The sequence below is a fragment of the Monodon monoceros genome, unplaced genomic scaffold, assembly GCF_005190385.1.
Source record: "Monodon monoceros isolate NGI ecotype Baffin Bay Population unplaced genomic scaffold, NGI_Narwhal_1 Super_Scaffold_2, whole genome shotgun sequence".
NCBI lineage: Eukaryota > Metazoa > Chordata > Mammalia > Artiodactyla > Monodontidae > Monodon > Monodon monoceros.
In genome coordinates, this window is record NW_021703776.1 from 12,634,022 (window position 1) to 12,659,878 (window position 25,857).

At 34.6% G+C, this 25,857-nt stretch overlaps 1 protein-coding gene across 2 annotated transcripts in view; it reads right to left on the minus strand.

Annotated features, from left to right (window-relative positions):
• SUGCT (succinyl-CoA:glutarate-CoA transferase) overlaps positions 1-25,857 on the minus strand; it is a 688,910-nt gene that overhangs the window by 586,916 nt on the left and 76,137 nt on the right. For both annotated transcript variants that reach the window (XM_029233791.1, XM_029233792.1), the window contains exon 8: positions 11,684-11,827. In XM_029233791.1, the coding sequence (XP_029089624.1) occupies positions 11,684-11,827 (144 nt within the window). The remainder of the gene's footprint in view (positions 1-11,683; positions 11,828-25,857) is intronic.

A 25,857-nucleotide genomic window follows, 5' to 3' on the forward strand; every position in this document is an offset into this window, starting at 1 on the left:
GGAAGATGATGTGAAAACACAGGGAATGATAGCCATTGACAAGCCAAGGAGAGAGGCCTGGAACAGTTCCTCCCCTCATGGGCCTCAGAAGAAGTTAACCCTGACAGCACCTTGATCTTAAAGTTCTTAGAGTTCAACCCTCCAAAACTGTGAGAAAATAAATCCCTGTTGCTTAAGACACCCAGTCTATGGAACTTTGTTATGGCAGCCCTAGCAAATAATAGATCATAAAAATGGTAACCAAAAACAGATTGAGAATATCAGAAAAAAGAGACTTTGAGGCAAAAATTGTTACTAGAAGCAAATTATACACATTTATAATACATTTATATAATTATAATAATATTTATAATTATAATAGTACATTTTATAATAATAAAGTGGTCCATTTATCAATAAGACATAACAATTTTAAACATATATGTACCTAACAGCAGAGCACCCAAAACATAAAGCAAAACTGACAGAATTGAAGGAAGCAAAAAACAATCCAACAATAAGAGATGGAAACTTAAATATACCATTTTCAATAATAGATATAGCAACTAGGCAGAAAATCAACCAAGAAATAGAAGACTTGAAATGCAAAAATGCAAATCAAAACCACTTCAGACCCACTATAATAGCTAAAGTAAAAATTATGGGGAATAGCAAGTGTTGACAGGAATGTGAAAAAACTGTAAACCTAATGAATTGCTGGTGGGATTGTAAAATAGTGAAACTGTTTTAGAAAAAAACTGACAGCTCCTCAAATGTTACACAAAACTTTACCATATATACCAACTAGACCGAAGAAACATCTATATAACACTCCACAACATCAGCAGAATACACATTCTTCTCTAGCACACCTGGACCATCCTCCAAGATAGACCAAAAACAAGGCTCAGTAAATGTAAAAGGACTGAAACTACATAGTGATTGTTCTCCAACTACAATGGAATGAAGTAAGAAATTAAAAATACAAGGGTATTTGGGAAATTCACAAACAGGTGGAAATTAAACAACACATTCCTAACAACCAGTGGATCAAACAAGAAATCTCAAAGGAAATCAGAAAGTGATTTAAGATGACTGAAACAAAACACAACATACCATAACTTACGAGATGAAGCTAAAACAGTTCTTGGAAATTTATAACTGAAAACAACTATATTAAAAAAGAAAAAGACCTCAAATCAATAACCTAACACTCCTCCTTAAGATACTACAAAAAGAAAAGCAAACTAATCCTAAAACTAGCAAAAGGAATGAACTATTAAAGATAAAAGTGGAATAAATGAAATATAGAGTATAGGAAACCAATAGAGAAAAATCAATGAAATCCAAAGTTGGTTTGTTGGAAAGATCAACAAAATTAACAAACCTTAAGCTAGACTCACCAAGAAAAAAATAAAGAAGACTCATTTACTAAAATCATGAATAAAAGAGGGAATATTTGTACTGACCTTACAGAAATAGAAAGGATTCCATGAGAATACTATGAACAATCATATGCCAATAAATTAAATAACCTAAATGAAATGGATAAATTCCTACAAAGACACAAATTACTGAAACTGGCTAAATAATAAATAGAGAAACTGAATAGACATATAACAAGTAGAAAGATTGAATTAGCAATCATAAAACTTAACAAAAAAAGCAGCAGCCCAGACTTTTTTAGCTTCACTGGTGAATTCTACCAAATAATTAAAGAATTTGTACCAATTCTTCACCAATTCTTCCAAAAACTAGAAAAGGAGAAAACAACTCATTCTATGAGGTATCTTTCTGATACCAAAAACCAAGAAAACCATCACAAAAAAAGAAAATTATGGAGCAATTCTCCTTTTTGAATACAGACCTCAAAATTCTTAGCAACATACAAGCAAACTAAATATAGCAACTTTACCAAGAATTATAAAGCATAACCAAGTGAGATTTTTCCAAGGATTACAAAATTGGTTCAATATACAAAAATCAATATCAATTGTTAATCAATGTTAATCAATAATCAAATAACATATTAATAGGATAAGTGACACAAACCAATTAATGGTCTCAATAGTTACAGAAACAGCATTTGCCAAAATCCAACACCCTTTCATCATACTAGTGGTGAAAAACTGAATTTTTTGCCCTGAAATCGGGAAAAAGAAAAGGATGTCTGTTCTTGACACTTCTATTCAACATTGTACTTGGGTTCTTTCTATCCAGGGCAATGAGGCAAGAAAAATAAATGAAAGGTGTTCATGCCGGAAAGAAAGAGAAAAACTATCTCTATTCACAGATGACATGACCTTGTATATAGAAAATCCTATAGTATACACTAAAATATTCTTAGAACTAAAAACACAAGCCCAGCAAGGTTGCAAGATACAGAGCAATATACAGTCATTATGTTAAGCTCCATTGCTCAGTGCTGACCACATTACTTATCAAAATCATCCTCCCAAAAGACAAGTCAAGATTTGTTATATTTGTACACTCTTCTTAAAAGCTAAAACATATTCCCCAGTCATCCTTATTCACCATAACACTGCCAAGAATAACAGCGTGCTTGGCACTGGGCACTCAATAAACATTTAAGTGAATAAATAAATAAATGAATGAATACTGGGAGCACCTTATACCCTAAGGATAAGTATAATACAGTCTCTGGATCCAGACTGAGTTCAGGTCCCAACTCTGCTATTTACTGGCTGTGTGACACAGGGCAAGTTACAGTGTTATTCTACGCCTCTGCTTCTTCCTCAGTAAAATGGGAATAATAAAACTGTTGGGGAAATAAATCAGTTAATATATGCAATGTGCTTAGAACTGTGTTTAGTGTAAATGTTACCTAAGTTTTACTATGTTTTTAAAGTCACTCTCAATGATTCAACTTTGGAGAATATAAACAGCCTATACAATACAGCATCTACTCCAAGGTCAGCAAGTTCATAGCACTCTCCCAATGTTGCACCTTTATATTATTATTGTTAATAATCACAGCACTCCTTTTCCAGAAACTGTCTCAATCTTCTCAATACCAGTCTCCAGTCAGCCCAAGAGGCAGAAAAGACTAACACTGTTTGCCGTTCTGTGTTGCTTCTACTATCATTCTACAAAAACAGCACACCAGAACTCAACTTTTGCTCTACAGGCTTGATCTAGTACCCTGACAATAAATTCACTCCCCACAAAAAAGAACAGTCCTCTAACTGATTTCTAACTTCTAACAGGCCTACTAGTCATAGAATATTGGATTATTATTTAAATTAAATGTCACATCTCATGTTTGTTCTTCAGGTAAGTATTAATAAATGGCCAGATTTACTGTTAATGCCAACTTCTAAAGAATGTCTTTCACTGGGCTTTTTGTCAGTGCCTAGAACATGCCAAGTTTTGTCCTGCTTCAGGCTTTTGCATTAACTGTTCTCTCCATCTGGAACATCTTGCCCTGGCTAACAGAAGTATCCCTGCTATCTTTATGAAACTGTTGCATATCCTTATGCAAATTTATCACTATTACTTGTTTATTGTCTGTATATACAACTACAATGTAAATTCCATGGGGCAGGAAACTTGCTGGCTTGTTTATCATTTATTGTATAATCTGGCATAAGAAACAAGTGTGGATGGATGGAAAGATGGATAATGGATGGATGGATGGATGGATTCTGTGAGTGCAGATTCAACTTAATTTCTTAGTCCCTAAAGTGAGTATCAATAGATTTAAAAAATAGAGACCAACATCATAACTTTAAAGTGAAAATATATTTAGTATATGGCATTTACCATAATGGAAAAGTAAACTAAGCATATATAAATGGCTGAAACCAAAGCAGTTTCCTTTTAGCCCTCAATTAACTAGAAAATGAAATCAACCAGAATATCAAAATTTCTAAGCACTTCAGCTAATCAAGATCTTATTTTACACTGGTGCTATATAATGACTCTAGGCTACGAAAAAATTAAAAATTATTCGGCATTATTCCTCATACACATTCTGTGAAGAGCCAAAGTGATTTCCCTGGAAATTAAATCTCAGTCACCATGCTTGCTGCCAGTGGTTTACTTATCCTTTAGCTGCAATGATGACATAATAGTTGGGGCCAAATAGATTCCACTGGGAATCAGCTGGTCCATAACTTAGGACAGGTAAAGAGTCACCATTAACTAGCAAATATAGAAGGATGTAATTACTACATTTTATTCTACATAAAATTTTCCGACCCTAGAAAGCACCAAGATGGAGGTGGAAGTGATTAACTTAGCAACAAAAACAAACTGTTCTACTCTAGTAATAGAGAACAGAGGTGATTCTGAGACTGTTAAACCCACCTTTAGGAACAGTCAATTAAGTTCACTATTCTACAAGATCCTTCAAAGACAAAACCTAAATTTGGGGAATATCCATCAACACCAATGGCTCTTTCTCCTCCTGTTTCTTTTATATCTTTATCTTAATTATGTTTCTATTTTTCACAACATTTTGAAAGCACCAAATTGTTTTAAAGTATCTAATGAGAATTAAATTAGATCACAATGAAATTTGTCTTCTGGTTTTATTCTATTCTCCTTTGAGATATTCTCCCACTAGTAATTATCAATTATTACAAGTTAAAACCCCTGGTTTCCCTCATTATGGCTCATGTCATATAAAAATATGACATGTCCACGAATATAACTAAAGATTTCAGTTATATAAAACCAGAGCATCCTCTCAATACACTTATATTTTGCTGAATCTTCTTTAAACAAAAAATAGTGAACCGTGTTTTGTAATGCAGTCAACTTGTATTCAATCCAACCAATAGTATAAAATAATAACAGAAAATAATAGATTATCTAAAATCTTTGCAGTTTTCTTTGGAAGTCATCTGATTTTTCATTTTTTGTGTGTGTCTTTATCTACCTACTTACTCATCTTAATATTATTTAAATTTTAATATTCATATATCCCCTGAAATTAAATTGATAAGAGCAGTGGGAGGTCTTAGAGAATTAAAGAACTGAAGTTAGACTAGGATTAAAAATTGGCCACAAGTAACTAAAGACTGTCAGCCTGGCATGAGCCTTCAAGACAGGAATGCATTAGGCTCCTCAGGGAAATTCAAATGCAAATTTGTAGTTCCCAGATTTCTTCAACTTTCTGATATTATCCTTTTTTTTTTTTTTTCCTCTCCCTACTCCAGTCTCTCAACTTCTTTGGTCACAGACTGCTGCTTCTCCATCTTTCCACCCTCTATTTACCCTTCAGGATAATCTTAACTTTCAGCCGCCACTTCCTTCCTGTATACAGGATTGTCTTTCCTCACAGATTGGGACATTTGAGACTGTTCTCAAGGTAATTCTTCCGGAGCTGACTTATTAATTAGGTAGAGTGCCTAAGGCCCACAATACTTTAGGAGTACACAGAAATGTTTTAATTTTATTTTAAAATCTGAAGAAAAAAATGAATATGTAAAACCAGTAAACACACAATAATTAGTTATATTCATCTTTATATGAATGCAGTTATAAATATAATTCTTAACATTTTTATGGAGGAAAGGACCCATGAAGACAAAATTTTCTAGGGCTCACAGAAATCTTAATGGTCCTTGAAGTCTTCTGAGTCAGTCCAGCCTTATATCCCTCCCCAGTCAAAACTGGTGCATTCTAGCCTCATGGGTAAGACCCAGACCAGAGGTGACTATAAAGTATTTCAAAATCTGATTTATGGTGATGGTTGCAAAATTCACTAAAAACTGTTAAACAGTCACCCCTGAAATAGGATGAATCTTATGATATGTAAAATATAACTCAATAAATTTTTAAAGGTATAGATTAAATAGGAAAAGCAAAAACACAGGTGTATCTAAAAGACACAAAAGTATCAGATTATTATACTTGTTTGAATTCAAAAGTTTATCCATAAAAATGTGCTATAATAATGAGTTAAAATCTCATCTACCCTAAATATGAACAATCCACAAACAAGGAAAAAAAGGTGAAATAAAAAATTCCAAAACATTCTGTATGTGAAAATAATTATAGAAGTTTGGTGCTAAAAAAAACCTAACTCATTGTAGCAGTAATTAGGGGAGCCTGGTTGCAATTAAGTACAGGAAGGATATTAAAACTTTCAAAAGATATTTCTGTAAGCCACAACAGAAGAATAAGAGCAACAGAATAATTGGAACCACATCCAAACCCACTTCCTTGTTATTTACCAATATCATGTAAAGAATACTGTTTAGATGCTGACATTAGACAATCTTCAGCTGACAACTTTAAATCATATTAAGACTAAGAAAAAAAAAATCAAAAGAATTTTATGACAAGGGTTAAAAGTTTATAGCCTTGAAACCACAAAAAATTTGGGGCCCACTACAAACCACATCCCGACAATTGTCATGTTTCTACGATGAAATGGTTTTGTTGTGGTTGAGGCAATCATTTCTGAGTTAATTATTAGCTACTATTCAAATCAAGTGCAATTTGTCTGTTGTACATTAGATCACTTCTAAGAGAGGGGGTACAAAATTTCATTTTTAGCAACTGATACTGAATGTTATAATCATTCATTTGTCATCCTATGCAATGCAATCAAAATGAGTAGAAAACTATGTTTTTTACCACTGCATGAAATGGCAGTCATTTTCCAGGCAGCCGAAATTAAGTTCAAATGTTATCTGCTTAATGCAAGTGAACATTTATATAAAAAAAAGAAAATGAACACATTTTTTAAAAGGTGAAGTTTCCTATTACGTTACTTTGAAAAGTATCTAGAAATAGCACTTCCTATTTACATAAAGCAGATTTTAATCATTTTGTGGTTTGGTTTTTAGATCTAAAATCTACAAATGTTATCTTAAATTGACAAACTAAGTGAAGTTAGTCAAGATTTCTCTAATATGAAAAGATATAATAATTATGATAAAATCATGTCAATAACCATGTTTTTAATCTCAGCATATTTCTAACATTGTGAAATATTTTTTCAATAACCTAATAAAATTAATGCTACTCATCAGTAGTATACTTTCTAATAGACAAAGAATTTGCCATATCCTTTGTTGCACTAGAACTTCAAAACAACCCAGTATGTTAGTATAGTGAACATCTGTTGATTGGCTCCCTATCATCCTTTTCCCCTTCCTCTGGCCAAAAAATAACTCCACCATTCTTCAAGGAAATCATCTCTCCCCAGTCAAAGCCATGTGGTTTGGGGAGTTAACCCTGTCCCTTGTATTAGGAATGGCTTAAGCCAATCAATATAGCTTATCTTTCAGGACTCATTAATTGGTTCAGGAATATTTCACTTAACCCAGTCACTTAACAGTCACAGTCTTGTGTTCTGGGACTTCTAGGAAAGGGCACTTCCTTTCTCTTCCATGGGAACTACTGAAAAATTCAGAAACTTTCCTGGGTGGTACAGTGGAAGGATGTAAGATCTAGAACAATAATTGCTAAAACTTTAGCTCTTCACAATGAAGAATGGAGAAAAGGGGAGAGACAAGGAGAAAGGCAGAAAGCACAGAATAGGAATGAAAACAGGAAAGGAAAGAAAGACAAGCAAAAAAAAAAAAAAGACAGAGAAAAGAGATGCCCAAGGCTAGAGAAGCACACATGAGAAGAAAAGAGAGAGTCCAGAGCCAAAGAATAGGGCAGAGGCAAAGAATCAACAAAAAACGGAGCTTAGGCTGCAGTGGGTTCAGAGAATGAAAAGGCTTTTATCACCCATTGTGTTGCACTTCAGGAAGGCTTCAGCATAAATTATTACCTGTACCACTGCCCTTTGAAACTCTGTAACACTGTTCACAGCTCAGAGGTTATTTTGAATGTGGCAACGGTAGCAGTATCCAAGGAGACATAGTCTTTGGTTGAAAGACCATCACCTAACAGAATTTATAAACAGAAGCCTTAAAAAGTTAAAATCCAGATTCCTAAGCATGATATATGAGGCCCAACCACATTCTGCAACCCCGTTAGGGAACCACAGGGACTATATATCACCTCCAACTCTCCCATACAACTTGGCTGCCTCTACTAGTAAACTTTGAACAGCTATGTCACCTCCCACTCCAAGCTACCTAGCACAGAGCCTGGGATACAGTTAGTGCTCAGTGGACTAGAGCTGAAACAAAAAATCCAGTCATCCCATGACTCCAAATGCTATTTTTTCTCAAAATTCTCATATTTCAGCAAAAACACTTGTCCATCAGGTTAAAGTCCATGATGGCTTTCACTCAGTGGATCTAAACATGATTAGATAATGACCCAGAAGAGCCCACTTTGTTGCACTACCTTACTGTAGCTCTTGGTATGCTTTGGGGAGGTGGGGGCAGTCTTACTATGTGTTTCCTTATTACTGAGTGCTCTTTTGCTTCCCCTGCCTCTTACTCAATTTGCCTTCTCCCCTTTAGCTTCACCACAGGAAAGCTGGAGCTTGCCTGTCCCTCAATGTCAAAGCTTTTCCTTCATTAAGCAGGGGAAAGAGAATGATTCAGGATGTCAGAAACCAGAGGTCTTGCTGTGACTCTGCTGCTCAAGTAGGTCAACCTCTCTTAGCCTCAGTTTTCTTATAAGTAAAATGAGAATAGAAATACCTGATCTACCTATGTACCTCCAATGATAATTATGAGAGCAAAATAAAATAGTAGATGTGTAAGTGCAAAGCTCTAAAATAAGGCATAACAGGTTTTTATTGTTAAAAGGTAGTTAATGACAATGGCCAAGATATAGAAACAATGTAATTGTCCATCAGTGGGTGGAGAGATAAAGAAAATGTGGTATGTACATAGACTGGAATATTATTCATTCATAAAAAAGAAGGAAATCTCGTCATCTGCAACAACATAGATGGATCTTGAGGGCATTATGCTAAGTGAAATAAGTCAGACAGAGAAAGACAAGTACCATGTGATCTCACTTATATATAAAATCTAAAATTTTTTGAAAATTTTATTTAAAAAATATACCAAATTCATAGCTACAGAGAACAGATTGGTGGTTGCCAGAGGTGAGGGATAGGACATGGGCAAAATGGGTGAAGGGCGTCAAAAGGTATAAACTTGCAATAATACAATAAATGTCATGGCGATGTAATGTACAGCATGGTGACTACAGTTAATAACACTATATTGCATATTTGATAGCTGCTAAAAGAGTAGATCTTAAAAGTTATCACAAGAAAAAAAATTTTTGTAACTATATATGGTGATGGATGCTAACTAGACTTATTGAGGTGACCATTTCACAATACATACAAATACCGGATCATTATGTTTACACCTGAAACTAATATAATGTTATATGTCAATTATAAAAAGGTAGCTAATGAGCCTTAAATACACTAATAATTTTAGCTACCTTTGACTGGGTTAGCTACAGCACAATAGGCTAAATCACTGCTACCATGTTTGCCAAAAGCAAATCATTTCATCATTTGTGTTTATCAAGGACTTATCCTAAGTCAATGATTTTCTACTTTTTTCTAATTTTCCCTAAGCAAGTTTAAGGGTTATGAGGCATACCCATTGGTAACAGTGGTTCTCTGATTGATCTCCAAAGATTGTTAGACCTGCTATTTGACAAATACTGGGCTGGGCTTTGAGGATACCGCTATAAGCAAGAACAAACATTATTCCTGCACACATGGAGCTTACAGCCTCAAGGAGCAACATGAACAACAAATATAGACACACACCCAAAGTGTGCATGAGTTTGCATTTACTGTACCCTCACTTTGAAACAGCCCTACCAGTGATTCCACTCACCTCCATGCCCACCCCCATGGAACCACACACCTCCAGACTGTGAATCACTGTGTTAGGTACTAGAAGAGAATTCAACTCTATAATACTCTACAAGAGAATTTTTTCCAAAGCTAATTAATTCATCATTGACATATTATAAGAAAAGCAGTCTGGGTAGAGATCTGAAGACCTAAGCAGAGCCCCAAATACAGGACCAGCTACATAATTTGTGAGTACTGGTGCAAAGTGAAAAATGTAGGACCTCTCATTCAAAAAGTATTAAGAATTTCAAGGCAGTGACAGCAGAGCATTTAAATTAAGCCTAGTGCCTTCTGTGACTGCATAGGTCACACACCTATGAAATCTTCACGGCTTCCATATTTACTGGATGTGCAATTTTACCCAATCACTTAACCTACCTCGAGTTCCTTACAGCTATAAAATTAGGAGAGGAAGGAAAAAACTTTCAGCTTCTTCCCAGACCTGACATCTGCTTCTCTGTTAAGAAGAGAGATCATTCATTTGGAGAGAGTTCTTTTACCCTTTTATTATAACCATTAAAACCCTGACTGTGACTCAAAGCTAGTGTTGAAAACTCATAAAAAGTATTTCACTTTCAATCGTATTAATGTTTTTTTACTTCTATGCACTACCTTAATTTTGTCTAAAAGAAAAAAATCTCCAAAGCAGAGTTCCAAGATTTCTATTTTCCCATGTATGCCATTTAAATCTGAAATTCCCAACTGAGGTCTTTGTCTATGAAGTAATTTTTCCCACAGTAAAATGTCTCCTTGTACAAGTTAGATATTTTCTTTTTTTCCCCTCCTTGAAAAATTACCTATTCAAAATCAACTTCCACATATGGTACAGCATCTAGGTTTCATCCAGTGAAAAGGAGGCAAACATAACTGACAGCTATCTAAACCAAGGGTTCTTAATCTGGAGCTTATGGTAAGAATTTTGGGAAGTAATTAACTTGAATGAAAAAAAAATTATATCTTTATTTTCATCAACCTCTAACTAAAATTTAGCATTTTTTTCAATTATGCATGTAGACAACAAACCACAGGAGTATTAGCAGTACCTAAGTATGACCTGATCACCAGTAAATATTCTACATATTTTCTTATAGTTGCAGATATCTCAAAATATCATTCATGCTCAACACTACCTCAAAATTGCAACAGTTACTGAATCCACTAACAGACATCCTGTTTTAATGTATTAATAAAACATCATATGTACTATTATAACACAAAATTGGTTTTTACATTGAAATAACTACATCTCAATATAATTAGCTCCCTCTGTAATCCTAAGTATCTCATTCTATGCATTTAAAAACATAATTGTGAGGAAAGGTTCACAGACTTCACCAGATTACCCAAAGGGTCCATAGCACAAAAAAGATGAATAAACTCTGGTAAAAAGAAGTTACAGAGCTCGCATGACATGAAATAGAAACAACTGTACTCCTGTCTCAAAAACAGTAATAGACCTATTCTAATAAAAACAGTCTTTAGGGCTTCCCTGGTGGCGCAGTGGTTGGGAGTCCGCCTTCCAATGCAGGGGACACGGGTTCGTGCCCCGGTCTGGGAAGATCCCACATGCCGTGGAGCAGCTGGGCCCGTGAGCCATGGCCGCTGAGCCTGCGCGTCCGGAGACTGTGCTCCACAACGGGAGAGGCCACAGCAGTGAGAGGCCCGCATACCGCAAAAAAAAAAAAAATCTGGTTCAACAGCAATGTCTACATTATAACAAAATCTTTGTGGTCCATTTATTTTAATATGACAATACCAAGGACACCAAAACAGAACAGCTTTTGCTGTTGTTTTGGTTTTTTTGGGGGGTGGGGGAAATTCTGTTGTTTTGTTTTTTGTTTTTGCACATGTGACCACAGGATTTGATATGCAAAAGTGTAACACAGATACATGTTTTTATGCCACTATCTAAAATGTTATTTGGATTGGTACCTGGGATGACAGTAGGTTACAATCAATGAACAGTCCTTTTCCGGTTTTATATCTTTGTATCAATCCAGCCATAATGGCTCCATATGCATAAAGGCCAGTGGCAAGATCAGTCATGGCCACTCCTGGACGAACTGGATCTCCATCCTGATTTGAGGGTTAGGTTGAGAAAAACAGAGAAACTGAAAATTAAAAACATCATATGAGTTCACAAATATCCTAAGGTCAAATAAAAGAAAGAATTGCATATCATGTGCACACATACATACACACACAAGAAGTACAACAAATTGCTGTTGGTGGTAAGGATATATTTACATTTGCTGTATATTTATTATTTTTCTGAATCCACCCCCTACCAACAAAACTAAACCAAATCAAATGAAATAAAAGACTTTTAAAAACATGTCTAAAGTTCCTTCTTAATATATTTTACATTATTTATACCAAAAAAAGTGAATAAGTGAATTTGAATTTAAATGAGTTAATCTGTTGGAGAGGAAAGAGTTAAAGAAGTATTTTTTTTCTTGTTGGGTTAGGAGGTTCTCCCAGGAAAGAAGAGGGCAGAAGACCTGGTCTAATCTCCTTATAAGCATGCTAATAACTGGCAAATACACTAATGGTATTTGCTTTAAAAAAAAAAAAAGAATTTATATATAAAAGGCTTTTAGCAGGATACTCCTGCTTTAGAATTACTACGGTAAAGAAACCTAGCATCTATAGATTTATGGGGCATAAGGCATGAGCTATGCAACTATCTGGATATAAAATGGAAATGTTCCAACAGCCCATCAGTTTCGTGTAATATGAGGTGAACCATGTACTCCATTTGAGATCTTATCTACTGCTCTGGGTTTGAGAATTTTGTTATTGTGAGAAAAAAGGCACTGGGGTCCTATCTCAATGTCCAGGAGCTCCTTCTGCTTCTCCTGTGCCTTTTTATTGCTTGAATCCTTAAAATTACAAGTAAAGCTTGATACCGATTCATGTCAGTCTTATTGACAATCCAATCCTTGACCCATATGTAAAGATATTAGAATAGTACCAGGCAAACAGTAAGTGCCCTATAAAAATTAGCTATCAAATTATTTGTCAACATTATTATTAATCATTGTTGTATCAGATAGTTCCTATTTTTCACTACCTTGAATTCTGCCAAGTCTTTCATTGCACATAATGCCTAAAAAAACCTATATTTCACCTAGTTGATTTATTCATTCATTCACTTCCTTATTCATTAATTCCAGCTGTTGTTCAGTCATTTTCAGAAGCTAATTTTGCCTTTTCTGAAGCCCATACATAAACTATGTTTATCATCTTACAAGACAGCTAAATTTGTTTAAAGCAAGTGAGACTGTATAGCAACTAAACTATTTTTCCCTGCTCTTCAACACAATTTCAAGGAAGATATTGCCATAAAAATTGGAAACTTCTGGGGGCCTTCTAACTATTATTATTGGAAAAACTTGCAGTGGCGTGAATCCATAAATTTAAAATTAATACCGTCATTTGGATTTAAGATTATTTAATGTATTAAAAGTGAGAGGTAAGTTCAAATTTAAGTTTATAGACATCATCTGCTTTCTTACTATAATATTAATATAATCACATTTCTTGAGAAGTTTTCTATACTTCTCAGAGCAGTAGGAACAAATCATATAATAAATCCTTTATATTACATTTTAAGTCTCCTGAAAAATGGAGACTATACCCAATATTCTAAAAGTATCAATACATTATCCAGAATAATAGCATGATATGTATGAACATTAACTAAATATTGTCATCCATACATTAGAGACAACATTGTCACTGTTAAAAATGACCATTTGTGCCAAATAAGTTTAGTGAAATACTAATTCAAAGAGGCTTGCTAACACACTTTAGATTCGAAGTTATATATAGGCTGAAAATAAAAGCATGGGAAAGGATATATCATGCAAACAGAAGCCATAAGAATGCTGGAGTGGCTATACTAATAGCAGACAAACTTAAAACCAAAAAAGCTCTAGAGAAAAAGAGAGAGATTTTATAATGGAAAAGGGTCAATGCATCAGGAAGATATAACAATTAAAATCATACATGCACCCAAAAATTGAACCACCAAAATACAAAAAGCAAAAGTGACAGATTTGAAGGGAGAAATAAACCCTTCATGAATAACAGTAGGGATGTCAATACTGAAATATGAATAGTGAGCAGCACAACTAGATAGAGGATCAAAAAAGAAATAAAAAATTTAAACAACACCATAAACCAAGTATACCTAATAGATATAAAATGCACATTCTCAAGGGCACATGGAACATTCTCTAGGACAGACCATATCCTAGGCCAGAAAACAAGCTAAAATAAATTTTAAATGAGTGAGTTCATACAAAATATATTCTCAGATCACAATGAAATGAAATTAGAATCAGTAACGGGCATATTTGAGAAACTCAAAAATATGTGGACAGTAAACAACGTTACTCCCAAAACACCAATGAGTAACAGAGGAAATTATATAAGAAATTAGAAAATACTTCAAGATGAATGAAAATAAGGGCACAACATACCAATATTTATGGATGCAGCTAAAGCAGTATTTGAGACAAATTTACAACTGTAAATACCTATATTAAAAAAGAACAAAGATCTCAAATCAATTACCTAGCCTTCCACCTTAAGACATTGAAAACAAGAAGAGTAAACTAAACCCAAAGCAAGCAAAAGGAAGGAAATACATATTGGAGCAAAAAATAATGAAATACAGAATAGAATTCCAATAGAGAAAATCAACAAAACAAAAAGTTGGCTCTTTGAAAAGATCAGTAAAACTGACCAACTTTTAACTGAACTGTCCAGGAAAATGAAAAGAGAAGCATTCAAATTACTAACATTAGGAGTGAAAGAAGGAACATCACTAACAACCTTGCAGAAATAAAAAGTATTACATGGGAATACAATGAAAAATTGTATACCAACAACTTTGATAATCTAGATGAAATGGACAAATTCCTAAAAAGACAGAAACTACTGAAACTGACTAAAGAATAAATAGAAAAACTGAACAGACATATAACAAGGAGAGAAATTGAATTAGTAATTGAACTTCCAACAACAACAACAAAAAGCTTTTTTTAGCTTTGCTAGTGAATTCCACCTCTTTACAAATACTTCTGAAACCTGGAAGAGAGGAAACACTTCTCTACTCATTCTATAAGACCAGTAAAAACTGAGGTCAAGCCACACAGAAACATCAAAGGAAAATAAAGCTATAGACCAATATCTCTGATGAATGTGAACACACACCAAAAAATTCCAACAAAATGCTAACAAACTGAATCCAGCAACATATAAAAATGATTATGCACCATGACAAATCAGGATTTTTCTCAGGAATGGAAGGTTGGTTTAACACTTGAATATCAATCAACATAAGCATATGATAAAACTCAACACCCTTCATGATGAAATACTCAACACCAACACACTAGGAATAGAAGTGAAATTCTTCAATCTCATAAAGGGCAAATGTGAAAAAAACAAACAAACAAAAAAATAGCTAACCTCATAGCTAAAGGTGAAAGACTGAATGCTTGGCCCCATTAGGAACAAGACAAGGATGTCTGCTCTCATCACTCCAATAAAACATTATACTGGAGGTTTTAACCAGTATAATTAGGAAAGAAAAAGAAATAAAAGGCTGGAAAGAAAGAAATAAAACTACCTTTATTTGCAGGTGACATAATTTTGTATACAGAAAATCCTAAGAAATCCACCAAAAAATCTGTTAGAACTAATAAGTGAGTTCAGCAAGTTTGCAAGATACAAGGCATTATACAAAAATCAATCTTATTTCTACACAATAACAATAAATAAACCAAAAATGAAATTAAGAAGCAATTTCGTTTACAACAGCATCAAGAAGAATAAAGTACTCAGGAATAAATTTAACAAAAGAAGTATAAACTTAAACTCTGAAAACTACAAAATATTGTTGAAAGAAATTAAAGAAGATCTAAATAAATGGAAAGACATCCGATTGTCATGACTTAAAATTGTTAATACTGCAATACTCCCAAACTGATCTACAGATTCAGTACAGTTTCACCTATTGAAATCCTAGGTGCCTTTTTTGCAGAAATAAAATCTGATCCTAAAATTCATATGGAAACTCCAGGGACAAAGAATAGCCAAAACAGCCTAGAAAAAGAAGAACAAAGGTGGACACATACTGCCCAATTTTAAAACTTACTACAAAGCTACTGCAAACAAGGCAGCATGGATGGCACAAGGCAGATATACAGACTACAGAAATTCTCACCTTCAATTCATTTTTGACAAGCATACCAAGATAATTCAATGGGGAAGGAATAGTCCTCAAAAATTGGTGAAAAGGATGCAAAAGAATGAAGCTGGACTCCCTCCTCACACTATATACAAAATTAACTCTAAATGGACCATAGACCTAAACGTAAGAGCTAAAACTATAAAACAAAAGAAAATATAGGAGTAAATCCCCATGATCTTCAATTTGGCATTGATTTCTTAGATATGACACCTAATAGCAGCAAAAGAAAAAAGATAAATGGTACATCATGAAAATAAAAATCACATGTGTTTCAAAGTAAATGATCAAGGAAATGAATAGATAAAAAATGGGAGAAAGTTTTTGCAAATCACATATCTGATAAGGAACTTATAAACAGAATTTATTAAGAATACTTACAACTCAATAAGAAGACAAATAACCATTTTTTAAATGGGCAAAGAATTGAATAGACATTTCTCCAAAGAAGATCTACATATGGTCATTAAGCATATGAAAAGATGTTCAGCATCATTAGCCATCAGGGAAATGCAAATGAAAACCACAATGTGCTTATAACTCAAAACAATAAAGACAACCCAATTAAAAAATAAGCAGAGGGTTTAAATACACATTTCTCCAAAGAAGATATACCAATGGCTAATAAGCACATTGAAAGATGCTCAACATCATTAGTCACCGGGGAAATGCAAATCAAAACCACAACGAGATACCACATCACACCCACTAGAATGGCTATCATGAAAAAGAGAAATAATAACAAGTGTTAGCAGGGATGTGAAAAAAATTGAAACTCATATGCCACCAGTAGGATTGTAAAATGGTGTAGTCGCTGTGGAAAAAGACTGGCAGTTCCTCAAAAACTTAGATATAGAGTTACCATATGACCCAGCAACTTCACTTCTAGGTATATACCCAAGAGTATGAAAACATATGTTCTCCCAAGAAACATATGCACAAATTTCCATAGCAGCATTATTCACAATATCCTAAGAGTGGAAGAAACCCAAATGTCCATCAACTGGTAAATGGATAAATAAAGTGTGGTACAGCCAGATGACGGGATATTTCAGGCAATAAAAACGAAGTACTAATACATACTACAACATGGAAGAATTCTGAAAACAGTATGCTAAGAGAAAGAAACCAGTCACAAAATGCCACATACTATATGATATCATTGTTATGAAACATCCATAATAGGCAAAACCACAGAGAGAAAAGTAGAACTGTGGTCTGGGGGCAAGTAGGAATAGGGAGTACTGTTAATGGGCCTGGGGTTTCTTCTGGGGATGATGAAAAAGTTCTGAAGTTGATTGCACACCTCTGTGAATATACTAAAAGACACTGAATTGTATACTTTAAATGGGTGAATTATATGGTATATGAATTCTATCTCCATAAAGCTGTTTTATTTTTTAAATACCATTATAATGCTGGTAATTAAAGCAGAAAAATAGAAATAAATAAATTTTAAAAATCTCTTTAAAGGTCTGCTAAAGAACATGTACTTAGTGGGAACTCTAGAAGTTACATTTCATTCAAGGCTGCTTGGTAGCAATAATTAAAGAAGATGTACCATTTGTATTCTACTGTAATTCAGAGATGACTATGCTCATACTTTGGAAATCCCTCATAATCATATTCCTGTCATCTAAGAATTGTCAGCATGCCAGAGGAATAAGAAAGTGAAAATAAATTACCATTTAGTTAAGCAGAAAATCCCACAGAGAACCACATTGTGGCTGTGAAGTGACTAGGTATTCCCAGGTGCAATCAGGCAGAATCAGAGAAGGGGCTGTGTGTCCTCATGGAATCAAACTCCCCTTCCACACCTGGAGCTCCATAGGAGCCCTAATGCCGTGACAGTACTAACCAATGTGCCTCTTCTCCTCAAATCTGGGATAAATGGGGTGGTACTTTTTATGTCAATGGGTATAGGAATTCATCACTCACAATCTTTAGTAAAAATATATTTCAGGAAAAATGGGTAACTAACTGACCTTGTTAAGCAATATGCCCTAGAATCTCATCATAATTTGGATTTAAACTTATAAGTAGACTTTTGGAAATGAAGTAAAATTTTTATTTTATTAAATTTTAATTCTAGAAATCAATAGTAGAATGTTTTTTTTCATGGTCACTTAGAAACTGCTTTAAGTGTATTCGGTTCTTTTGATAAGTTAATGTAACCTTTTTGTAAGAGCAATTTATGACGATTTTCCTATAAAACTAAAATGAGTGTGCCTCTCATCAAAAAAACTACAAGAAAAAGAAGATTCTACTTAAGAGTTAAGACACAGAGTTATAGTTAGAGGACAAACTATAATATAAAAATATTAAGAGTCTTCCCGATCATTCACTTTACATATTCATTTGTGTATCTCTCCATTCTCACTATTTCAATGTTATTTTCATATATTTTCTCATCCCCCATTCATTCATGTATTCAAAAACTCATTACAGGTAAAACCTGAACATTAGTGGAAAAACTAGGGAAGTCTGAAAAAATGTGGAGTTTAGTTAATAGTATCATACCCGTGTTAATTTCTTAGTTTTGATCATTGTACTATGATTTTGTAAAGTGTTAACATTAGGATGAAGGGTATAGGAACTTTCTGTACTATGTCTACAACTTTTCTGTAAGTACAAAATTGTTTTAAAATTTTAAAGTTGATAAGTAGAACCTGAATTAGTTCTTTAAAAAATAAAGTTTGAAAATTTCAAAGTGGTTTTTATTTTTAGAAAATTATGCAATCTAGAGAAGAAGGGGAAAAAAATAGGCAACCAGCTATAAAGGTGTTCATTTGTTTCCTTTACATCACAATCTCCTAAATTATAAAATTAAAAATTTAAAAAGATTATTTCCCAAACACAATTTAAGACTGCTTTAACATTTCATTCATTTCTCCATATCTATTCTCACTACTTTCAGAGTTTGCCAAATGAAAAAGAAAAATGATGTGTTTTTCTAAGTTATTCATTAAAACCTTGTCTGGTTACAAAGTACATAAGAAACTTTAAATCAGTTCTGGCACACGTTCAATAAAGAGGCATGAATTCTCCCACCAAGAATTTTTCTCCTTAGTCATATTACTCAACCTAATTACTTCATAAAACAACAAAAAATGTTAAAACTTTTTTAAAGTAGTTGGCTTCATTTTCAAAATAAGTTATTGTTAAATATGTCCATGTCTCTAGGTCATATTTTTATTTCAAAATGAGGCATTCATTATATAAATGTAATCTACAGAAAATTTTGTTTTTACTCTAGGGCACATGAATTTTATAATGATCTATTTTCCAAAATATGAATTCTTCTACTATTTACTAACTGCATAACCTTTGGCAAGTTCTTAGCCTTTGTTAGTTTTTTGGTCAATTGTAAAATCTTGCTAATAACAAAATCTACCTCATCAGTTGGTATGAAGATTAAATAAGAAAAGGTGTATAAAAAAACTTTTTATGAATGTAAAAGGTTGCACAAATGTGACGTTTTTAAGATACTTGGTGTAGTGCTCTAGAAGACCCATCAGAAAGATCTGACAGGGGCTCACGGGAAAAGGCCAAGATGGGAACCTCAATCAAGGACAGAGGAAAGAGGGAACAGATGTATTCATGAGATACTTAGAAATTTGAATTCATAGACTTGGATTATTGATTGGGTGAGGGAGGGGTTAAATTAAATGAATTGTGGGGAAAATCAATAGGAAATTAAGCTTCTTAATATGATGGTAATATTTTGATTATGAAAGCTACCATAAGTATGACTTGCAACCCTAGTTAGGAAAAGTATCTTTAGTAGAAATAGAGAGAGCAGCACAGAGAACAAAGTGGTATATTCAGATCAAATGAGGGTTTTAGCGACTAGGAAGAACACAGTCACCACAGTCACTGCCTTCACACTTTATGAGCACAGACTCTGGAACTACACAGTATCTGAACCTTCTGTTCCAAGCACAAAATCTACTCGAGCCATTCACTGATGCTAAAGAATATGCTTTTAGCACAGTCACATACAAATTTTCAGAGTAATATTTCCCCTACATGAAGGAAGTTCTGTTGAATGGCTGAAACACGGAACTCAAAGCTGTAAATTCTACTAGTAGGTGCCTTCACTTTTTCACCTATAAATAGGCATAACAAAATCTATCACCTATGTGCCTCAGTGACACTATGGAGTCCTCCAACCTAAATCACATATTTTTAGAACTTGAAAGGATCCTATAGGTAAGTCCCCGTATCAATGGAGGCAGGGAAGCAGGAAAGTATACAGTTGTTAAGAGATCAGTCTCTGCTGCTTACCGGCAAACAAGAGAGCATTGTAATGCACTTCATTTAGGCTAACAGTGTTGCACAATACCAACAAGAGAAAGTCTTTAGAATGTCAACCTAGAACCTGGAAGAGGAAGATCATTTTTCTTAATCACATCCTGAAAGGCTCAAAGTTCCACCCCATCTCCCACCCACACACCTCCTTCTCAGCCTCGACAGAGCACAAGTCAGAAGCCACAAACACAAGAAACTGGGATGCCAGAAGGAGGGAAGTAAAGAAAGATTTAAGAAGATGAGGGAGAGAAGAATCCATCCTCCTGATGCACCTGCCACACCAGATAGGCGACTCAAGAGAAAACGTAACAAACTGACTTGTGCCATTCTCTGGATCCCACGTGGATGCTTGCTGACCTAATACTAAGAATTTCTTTCTAATAATAAATTAAAACTTTCTACCCTTCCAAACATTAAAGGTACAACTTAGAGGAATCGGACTTATAGAAGGCAAAATTCTATACTGCACTTTAAAATCAGTACCTAACTTTTTGCACAACCCTTAGGAGCAAGCAATCCTTGTTATAGATGAGGAACAGCAAGGCTACCTAAATACCGTAAGATGTTACAAGCGTTTAGCAGCTAAGTTGGAAGGAGACCCCAAGTGACCCTGAGTCCACTGCCTCTACCACATTACTGGATTCAATTACCTTCCTTAAGGTTTCATGACCAGGTCTGGATACTTAACTATTTTGTATTTAGTAAACCAGTAAGAAGCTAGCTTCGGGTCTCCTGCATGTTCATAACGTCATGTACAACTTCATGCTCTTCAAAGTGCTTTAACATATGCTGTCACATTTAACTCTCAATAAGAATTCTGTAAGTACCAATAGTATCTCCATCTTACAGATTATGAAAGAAACATTTAGATGATAAATTAACTTGTCAAAGTCACAGAGAGCAAATGGTACAACTAGAACTGGAACTCAGAAATTCTGGCCCCAAAGCTTCTGATCTTTTCACTACCACCTTGCCTCCATGTATTATTCTAATTCCAATATTCATCATCTCTCCTTTACAGACAATCACTAGAAAGCAAAAATTTTAAATGAGTGAGTTGATTTGTCATTTCTACAACTACAATTAAGAAATAATCAGTTCTGATGTGGGCTGGTTTGTTCTACAAAATTTAAGTGAATGGCAAGCAATTGAATGCATCTACAGAAAAACGTGTTTTTACCACTCTGAAAAATGTAAACCAAAACCTTTTTCAGAAAATAACTGGAAGAATCCATTCACTGGGAGCCTGCTAAATTAAAAAGATAGACAAAACTGGGAATTCCCTGGCGGTCCAGTGGTTAAGACTTCCACTGCATGGAACACAGGTTCGATCCCTGGTCAGGGAAATAAGATCGTTCATACTGCACAGCACGGCCAAAAACAACAACAGCAACAGCAACATCATAAATAAATAAATAAATATAAAAATTTATTTTAAAATTTAAAAAATTTTTAAAGTAGACAAAACTACAAATTTTCAAAGATCCCTTAACACGCCAAACATACTATTTTCTTGTCCAGAGATTAAATACCATCTAAATTATTCTGAGTTAGCTCCCACAGTGAGATGCCCAAAATATCATCTAGCCTGGCTGTCCCCTTGAGTTTAAATAGGGTTAGACTGAGAGAAAATGGAATGGATGGTTGGGGAATTGTGATATTTTAAGGGATGGCCTAAGAAACTATTTGAAAAGTTATTTTGCTTCTTTCCATGTTGTTCTTCAAGAAAAAGTTTCCTAGTTATACTTTCTGTGCTACAGCTTTCAGTGCTAATGGATCAGAGAAAAGCAAAAAACAAATCTAAACATCAATGTCTCTAATTTCTGAGACAAAACAACTTTCACACCCACTAAGATCGGCATATAGTCAATCCTATATTTAACAGGCCTCCTCTGAACTCAGTCTTACATATTCCAGAAGTAGCTCCAGACCTTTATAAGAGTTGTCTATTTCTGGTATGATTTAGGTAAGCCATACCTAGAAGCAACAAAACAGATGAACTCTTGAGGATGTTCCCTGTCTTATAATTTTACCTATTTCATTTAATTTTCATTTCTCACCAATAAATGATGTCTCAAAGAACTACACTATGGATTTTGAATGCAATTACTTTTAAATGAAAAATCTTTCTACACCAGTGTTAAAAGTTATCCAATACAGTGCTTCCTGAACGCTCCAAGATAAACTGGATAGAATCACTCTGTGTAGTTGTGGTGGCCACATGCATGGAGTTGCCAGAATAAGCCAAATAAATGCAGCAGATGATCTGGTTTAAAAAATTATTTTACTCTTATTTAGTTATGACAAAAATTAGATGGAACCAGTGACCTATTAAGGCCAGTCTTGGAACACAATAATAAACTATCAGCACATAGGAGAACACTTAACTTTCTGCTGTCTATGGCAGTACATTTGTTTCATCCAAATGGATTATGAAGTCATTAAGATACAAGTTTTAAAAGGTGGAAAACATCCTTTTTTACTCGCTCAAAATTGCTATCTAATGTATCAAGAGATAGCTTCTCTGTTCCTTTCATTCTGGTTGTCTCTTTGATAATTAGGTTCAGACACTAAGAGTAGAAAATGTTTATATTGAGATCATAAGGCTTAGTCCATAACGAATTTTTGCCACAGGCAAAGCCAAGAAAAGATCACTTAAAGCTACAAAAAGTCCATTGTTACTAGCAGATTTCTCCACCAAGTGGAAAGACTGTGCCTAAATCCCACCTACTCTTTACGTAGCATTGCAGCATGTTGAGAGACTGTGACAGATTGTATTTTCCAAAGATGGTTGCAATATCCCCTTCCACATGCCCTTTTAGTACCTTAACATTCCCTGCCCCCATCAACAGGTGGAGTCTAATTCCTTTCTCCTTCATTCTGGGTGGGTTTGTGACATGCTTGTAACCAATAAAATTTTGCAGAAGGGTTACAGCATGACCTCCACAACTATGTCATAGAACATATGTATTGGTGACTTTGCCTTGTTTACTGGAACACTTGTGGAGGTAAGCCCTGAGCCCCCATATAGACAGTCTGACTGTGGAGCCCTGAGCCCCCATATAGACAGTCTGACTGCTCTAAGGCCACATACTGTAAGGAAGCTCAAACTAGCCCATGCAAAGAGATGACGTGAAAAAGTCCTGAGATTAGATGGGGAGATGCCTGGCAGCCCCAAGCTGCTCCAGCCCCCACTGTTCCTGCTTTGACCGCAATTGCTTGAGAAACCCCAAGCCAGAACCACCCAACTGAGCCCTTCCCAAACTCCTGACCCATGGAAACTATGAGAGTTCATAAAATGACTGCTCTTGTTTTAAGTCACTAAGTTTCAAGGTGATTTTTTACACAATAATTATTAGCAGAATAGAGATCAAGGCTTACAAATGACCAAGAAGAAAACTAGCCTACAATGCAGAAGGAATACCTGGGAAACAAAAGAATATAAACTACAGTTCTTGTCCCAGTTTTAGGTGTTCCAAGATCCCTCTGAAACTACGTGCAAAAATTCTGTATGTTAATTTCCTAGAAGACGTTTGATAGCTTTCATCAAATTCTCAAAGAAGTCTATGACTCTTTTAAGATATATTAAAGATTGATTCATAATTTTGGAGAAGACTTTGCAACTAGTTTGGATGACTGAAGCAAACAATGAATGTGAAGGTATGATAAGAAATGAGGCTGAAAAGACAGTCTCGTCAATAAGTGGTGCTGGGAAAACTGAAGAGCTACATGTAAAAGAATGAAATTAGAACACTCCCTAACACCATACACAAAAATAAACTGAAAATGGATTAGAGACCTAAATGTAAGGCTGGACACTATAAAACTCTTACAGGAAAACACAGGAAGAACACTCTTTGACATAAATCACAGCAAGATCTTTTTTGATCCACCTCCTAGAGTAATGGAAATAAAAACAAAAATAAACAAATGGGACCTAATGAAACTTAAAAGCTTTTGCAAAGCAAAGGAAACTACAAACAAGACGAAAAGACAACCCTCAGAATGGGAGAAAATATTTGCAAACAAATCAACGGACAAAGGATTCATCTCCAAGATATATAAACAGCTCATGCAGCGCAATATTAAAAAAACAACCCAATCCAAAAATGGGCAGAAGACCTAAACAGACATTTCTCCAAAGACATACAGATAGCCAAGAAGCACATGAAAAGCTGCTCAACATCACTAATTATTAGAGAAATGCAAATCAAAACTACAGTGAGGTATATCACCTCACACCAGTTAGAATGGGCATCATCAGAAAATCTACAAACAACAAATACTGGAGAGGGTGTGGAGAAAAGGGAACCCTCTTGCACTGTTGGTGGGAATGTAAATTGATACAGCCACTATGGAGAACAGTATGGAGGTTCCTTAAAAAACTAAAAATAGAATTACCATACAACCCAGCAATCCCACTACTGGGCATATACCCTGAGTAAACCATAATTCAAAAAGACACATGTACCCCAATGTTCATTGCAGCACTATTTACAATAGCCAGGTCATGGAGGCAACCTAAATGCCCATCGACAGACAAATGGATAAAGAAGATGTGGTACATATTACAATGGAATAGTACTCAGCCATAAAAAGGAATGAAATGGGGTCATTTGTAGAGACATGGATGGATCTAGAAACTGTAATACAGAGTGAAGTAAGTCAGAAGGAGAAAAACAAATATAGTATATTAACGCATATATGTGGAACCTAGAAAAACAGTACAGATGAACTGGTTTGCAGGGCAGAAATAGAGACACAGATGTAGAGAACAAATGTATGGACACTAAGGGGGGAAAGTAGCAGGCAGGGATGGTGGTGGTGTGATGAATTGGGAGATTGGGATTGACATGTATACACTAATATGTAGAAAATGGATAACTAATAAGAACCTCATGTATAAAAAAATAAATAAAATAAAATTTAAAAATTAAAAAAAAAAGAAAGAAATGAGGCTGGATAGCAACCAAAGACAAATCATGAAGGCCTGATATTATATATCTAATGAGGTTAGGTTTATTTGTTTATTTGCTTCTCTAACTATGATAGGAAATAACTGAAAGGTTTCCAGAAAAAGTTCCAAGGTCAGTTTTATCGAATACAAATTAAATATCACTGGCATCACTTTGTAGATTAGAGAGGAGTCATAAGAATCATAAGGTTTGAGAGTTGAGGCAGGGAACCAAGTAGAAAATTACTGCAATTATTCATGAAAAAGATCAGAGGCCAAACTAAGTCAACAGCAGTAGGAATGAGAAGACGGAACAAATGGTCACAAGAGTTAGAACACAGAACCCAGACTTAGTGAATGTTTGGACAGAAGTTTAAGTTTCTGGGTTTGGGTTAATAGTTCAATTGAGATAGGATAAAGGAAAAGAAAAATAAGTCTGCTGAACTGGTTTTTTGTTTGTTCAGTTTAAGGAGTATATCCAATCAAGAGTTGAATATGCCAACCTAAAACCCAACGGAAAAAGAACTGGGTGAAAGATATAAATTTGAGAGCCAAAACATTATGTATGGTAGTTAGAAC